The following is a 4,852-nucleotide window of genomic DNA, read 5'->3' as shown; positions in this document are numbered from 1 at the left end:
CCCGGTAATGGGTACAGGTATGGGCAAGGGTGCCTGTAAAGGGGAGGGGTACAGACAGGGGTCCCAGTAATGGGTACAGGTAGAGGTTGGGGTCCCAGTACTGGGTATGGGTGTGGCTGGGGAGCCCTGTTGCAGGTATGGGTACAGGATGGGGGGCTCCCAGTAACAGATACAGATTGGGGGTCCCAGTAAGGAGTATGGAATGGGAAGCCCCTGTCATGGGTATGGCCCAGGTTGCCCCTCATCATCATGGGTAGGGCCCACGGGGTGTCCCATGTCACAGGTATGGGCAGCAGAGGGCCCCCCACCAGTGAAGACAGGGCCCTGTGGAGCACCCTGCTGTGGCTGGCAGCACCCCAAACCCATGGGATGCCCCACCGTGTGCCTACCCCGCAGTTCCTCCTGGGAGAGAGTGACATAGGCCAGAACCGTGCCAAGGCATCCCAGCGGGTCCTGGCCGAGCTGAACCCCCATGTCACAGTGGTGGCCCATGACAAGGAGCTGTCGGAGGCCTTCCTCGCCTCCTTCCAGGTGAGCCCGCACCCCTGCGCCCCAGGGACCCCTGGGACAGCGGCAGCGGCTAACAGTTCCAGTGCAGGTGGTGGTGCTGACTGAGTCACCACTGGAGGAGCAGCTACGCATTGGGGACTTCTGCCATGCCCGGGGCATCTGCTTCATCGTGGCTGACACCAAGGGGCTGGCAGGGTAAGGGGTCTCTGCCACAGGGTCCCCCCGTGGCTCTGACTCGCCTTGTACCCAGAGCCCACAGCCCTGCTCTGCAGCCCATGTCCCCATCCCACTGGCAGGGCTGCTCAGCCCAGGCAGGACCTGGCAGAGCTCGGGCAGCTTGACAAGGCGGCTGCTCCAACAAAAACCCATTGCTCCTCTCCAGGCAGCTGTTCTGTGACTTTGGGAAGCGTTTCGTCGTTGATGACCCAGCAGAAGGGGACCCAGTGTGTGCTGCCGTGCAGCACATCTCCCAGGTAGGAGGGCAGCCTCAGCAGGCTCCCCCAAAACACCACTGCCTTCTCCAGTGGCTTTATGCCACCCGGGTCCAGTCCCCTGCCCTCATGTCCCTTCACCTCCTCAGGGCAACCCAGGCGTGGTGACATGCATGGGGGCAGAGGACAGCCGCGGCCACCTCTTCTGTGACGGTGACCTAGTGACGTTTTCTGGTGTGGAGGGGATGACGGAGCTGAACGGCCAGGAGCCCGTCCCTGTGCGCGTGCTGGGTGAGCCACCCAGGGGGTCCTGGCTGCCCCAGTCCAGGGTTGGGGAACTTGTCGGGTCCTTGGCAGTGACCATGATGTCCATCCCCCTCTCATCCCCAGATGCCTTCAGGCTGGAGATCGGCGACACCAGCTCCTTCTCGCCCTACCACCGTGGGGGCCTGGTCTTGCAGGTTCGGCTGCCCCAGGTGCACTCATATGTAAGTCCCCCCTTGGCCCCGCGGTGCTGTCACCCAGGCTGGGGCAACACCATGCTGTGCCATGCCGTGCCCTGGCCCCAGGGGAGTGCTCACCCAAGCCCTGCCACTGTGCCAGCAGAAGCCCCTGTGCCAGGCATTGGCAGACCCCCAGATCCAGGTGGCGAGTCCCGAGGAGCTGCTGCGCAGCCGCAGCCTGCACGCTGCCTTCCAGGCCCTGCACGCTTTCCGTGGGGAGCAGGGCCATCTGCCCCGGCCCAGGGCACCAGTGAGTCCCCATTCTGCCCCTGCCTGACCCCTCCAGCCCCCTGCCACACTGCCTGGGGGCTGCCCTTGCCCCTCTGCCCGCAGGCAGACACCGAGCGGGTGCTGGAGCTGGCGCGGAGCCTGGGGGTGCAGGAGGGTTCCCTGGACGAGGACGTTGTGCGAGCCTTTGCCAGCGTGAGCGCAGGGGACCTGTGCCCCATAGCTGCCATTGTCGGGGCCCTGGCAGCCCAGGAGGTGCTGAAGGTGAGCCGGGCTGGGGTCCCAAGCCCTTGGGTCTTGCTGGTCATGCCCCGCACGGCTGTCCAGTGGCGTTTGATGACCACGAGGTGGCACTTGCTGCCTGCGTGGGGACATCAGCCTGGGCAGCAGGGCTAGGGTGGGGTACGGGGGACCCGGCTGGCGGCCGAGCTGACAGGGCGTTGTTCACCCCAGGCTACCACCGGCAAGTTCCTGCCCCTGGACCAGTGGCTGTACTTCGACGCTCTGGAGTGCCTGGAACTGGAGGGGGCTGTGCAGCTGACGGAGGAGGACTGCTCCCCAGTGAGAGCCAGTGCCGACTCCCTCCTGGGTGCCGGGGGTGCTGTGGCCACCTGCACTCACACGGCTCCTCCATCCCAGCAGATGGGCTCTCGCTACGATGGCCAGATTGCTGTCTTCGGGGCTGCCTTCCAGGAGCAGCTGGGCCGCCAGAAGTACTTGGTGGTGAGCCGGGGTGGGCGCCGCGGTGCAGGCAGAGGCTGCAGAGTGGCCGGCCAGTGCACAGGGAGCTGCAGCGGCTCTGCCCTGGCAGGTGGGAGCTGGCGCCATCGGCTGCGAGCTGCTGAAAACCTTTGCCATGATGGGGCTGGCGGCAGGGCCAGGTCGCGACCTCACTATCGCTGACATGGACACCCTTGCCCTCTCCAACCTCCATCGGCAGCTCCTCTACCGCTCAACAGATATATCAGTGAGACGCCGTGAGGCAGAGGCCAAGCTCACCCTAAAGGGTGCCTTGGCTGCCCCAGGGGCTCCCCGGGGCTTTGGTGTAGGGGAGAGCTGCCCATTCCCTCTCTGCCCTGGCAGAAGCCGAAGTCGGTGGTGGCTGCAGCGGCTGTGCAGCGCATGAACCCCAGCATCAGGGTGACGGCTCACCAGAACCAGGTGGGACCTGCCACCGAGTCATTCTACGGGGACAACTTCTTCCGGTGCCTGGACGGCGTCGCCAGTGCCCTGGACACGCTGGAGGCCCGTGAGTGCTGAGCAGGGGGAAGGGGCTGAGCCCCCAGACATGCCCCCCAGCTCCCCAGCACACCTGGCTCCCCACAGGTGCCTACTTGGAGAGCCGCTGCCGCCGCTGCCTCACACCGCTGCTGGACTCAGGCACGGAGGGGCCGCGGGGAAACGTGCTGGCCATGGTGCCCCCCCTGACCAAGCCGCTGGGGCCAGCTGGCACCCCCGACGACAGCACCTTCCCCCTCTGCACCCTGCGGTACTTCCCTCGCACCATCCAGCACACGCTGCAGGTAGGCTGTGCCGCACTGGCACCCAGCAAGGAAGCCCTGGCACCTTTGTCTTCCTTTCCGGTTTCCCTCTCTGGCCATGGCTTGGCAGCTGCTGCCAGCAGGTTACAGCCCCAGCTGCTTCCTGCTGGCAGTCTGAGCTCTGCTGCCGGCCCTGGCCCCAGCACGGCCTCTCTCTCCTCTTGGACTTGGGCTGGGGGGCCCAGGGGGCACAAGGAGGGGGTTCCAGTGCTCAACCCCTGCTCCCCCTCTGCAGTGGGCCCGCGATGAGTTTGAGGGGCTCTTCCAGCTGCCCGCGGAGAACATCAACCGGTTCATGGAGTGAGTGGGCTTGGGGGACCGGCACTGGGAGAGCAGCTGCCAGCTCTGCCAGGGTGCTGCCCACCACTGCTGGGGTTGGGGAGAGGGGGACAGACCACCACATCCCACCCAGGTGTCCCACAGGATTGCTCCTGGGCCAGCAGCAGCAGCACTTGATTTTGCAGAGACCCAGATTTCCGGGAGCAGCTGCCAGAGGGGAAGGCCCTGGAGGTCCTGGAGCAAGTGCAGGGCAGCCTGTGGGAGCGGCCACGGGACTGGCCAGACTGCGTGCGCTGGGCCCGCCAGCACTGGCAGAGCCGCTACCATGATGCCATCACCCAGCTGCTGCACACCTTCCCTCCGGAGCACGTGAGCCCGGCACCCATGGGGCTGACACGCCCCACATCCTCTCCCCTCTGCTGGCCATCCCACCACAGCCAGGGGGATGGTGTCCCCAGGCCTGACTCTGCTCTCTCTGTGCCAGGAAACCAGCCCGGGTGTCCCCTTCTGGGCAGGGGACAGGAGCTGCCCCCATCCACTGACGTTTGACCCTGACAACGTGAGTGCAGGGGAGAGCCATGGAGCCCATGGGCAGGGGGAGAGCCGAGCCTGTGCTGGGTACGGTGGGTGCCAGACCATAGTCGTGTGTGCTCCACCTGCCACAGCCTGGTCGGCCAGGGCGCTGCTGGGGATGGGCCACACATGCCCTGCTGCAGGAGGAGGAGGAGAGGCACCTCCATCTCCACCTCAGGGCAACGTGGGCAGACTTTGGCCGTGTGGGCTCATGGCCCACCCCGGCTGCCCAGGCGCTCTGCCCCACAGGACACCCACCTGGAGTACATCCTGGCTGCTGCATACCTCTTTGCCCAAGCACACAAGGTGCCACCATGCAGTGACCGGGCGGCCACCCAGACCATCCTCCGCAGTATGGTCCTGCCACCCTTCATGCCCCAGGAGGGGCTCCAGATTCCCCTTGCAGAGGAGTGGGAGGAGGTGCAGGCGCCTGCAGGTGAGGGTCCCCGAGTCGAGCCTGGTGGCAGTGGGGCTGCGGTGCTGCTTGTTCCTGCCCCAGCACCCAGGAGGACCCAGACCAAGATGGAGGGCACCATGCCATGCCCCCCCAGTGCCATGGTGCAGGGGTACCACCCCAGGGTTCTTTCTGCCCCCAGACTGCGGGCGGCTGGCAGAGCTCACCCAGGACCTGGTGCAGCGGAAGCAGGAGCTGATAGGGGGTGAGGACGTGCAAATGCCCCTGATGGAGCCCATCCACTTTGAGAAGGTACCCGGGCCAGGCAGGCAGCCCTGCTCAGTCTGGAGGGGTTGGTGGCTGCTAGCTGATGTCTCCACAGGAGGCTAATGT

At 65.9% G+C, this 4,852-nt stretch overlaps 1 protein-coding gene across 1 annotated transcript in view; it reads left to right on the top strand.

Moving 5' to 3' along the window:
• The window catches only part of UBA7 (ubiquitin like modifier activating enzyme 7), a gene marked incomplete at its 3' end in the record, with an annotated part of 9,510 nt that overhangs the window by 2,397 nt on the left and 2,261 nt on the right, over positions 1-4,852 (top strand). The window contains exons 4-20 of the mRNA XM_035901517.1: positions 234-531; positions 599-705; positions 893-983; positions 1,091-1,232; positions 1,332-1,429; positions 1,545-1,694; positions 1,778-1,936; positions 2,126-2,233; positions 2,315-2,395; positions 2,484-2,639; positions 2,756-2,921; positions 2,999-3,195; positions 3,449-3,513; positions 3,678-3,861; positions 3,977-4,051; positions 4,315-4,501; positions 4,662-4,771. Of these exons, the coding sequence (XP_035757410.1) occupies positions 234-531; positions 599-705; positions 893-983; positions 1,091-1,232; positions 1,332-1,429; positions 1,545-1,694; positions 1,778-1,936; positions 2,126-2,233; positions 2,315-2,395; positions 2,484-2,639; positions 2,756-2,921; positions 2,999-3,195; positions 3,449-3,513; positions 3,678-3,861; positions 3,977-4,051; positions 4,315-4,501; positions 4,662-4,771 (2,374 nt within the window). The remainder of the gene's footprint in view (positions 1-233; positions 532-598; positions 706-892; positions 984-1,090; positions 1,233-1,331; positions 1,430-1,544; positions 1,695-1,777; positions 1,937-2,125; positions 2,234-2,314; positions 2,396-2,483; positions 2,640-2,755; positions 2,922-2,998; positions 3,196-3,448; positions 3,514-3,677; positions 3,862-3,976; positions 4,052-4,314; positions 4,502-4,661; positions 4,772-4,852) is intronic.

Source organism: Egretta garzetta, unplaced genomic scaffold (assembly GCF_000687185.1).
Source record: "Egretta garzetta isolate BGI_Z169 unplaced genomic scaffold, ASM68718v1 scaffold861, whole genome shotgun sequence".
Classification (NCBI taxonomy): domain Eukaryota; kingdom Metazoa; phylum Chordata; class Aves; order Pelecaniformes; family Ardeidae; genus Egretta; species Egretta garzetta.
The sequence above is the reverse complement of the archived record's forward strand: the minus strand, read 5'-3'. Positions and strand labels throughout refer to the sequence as shown.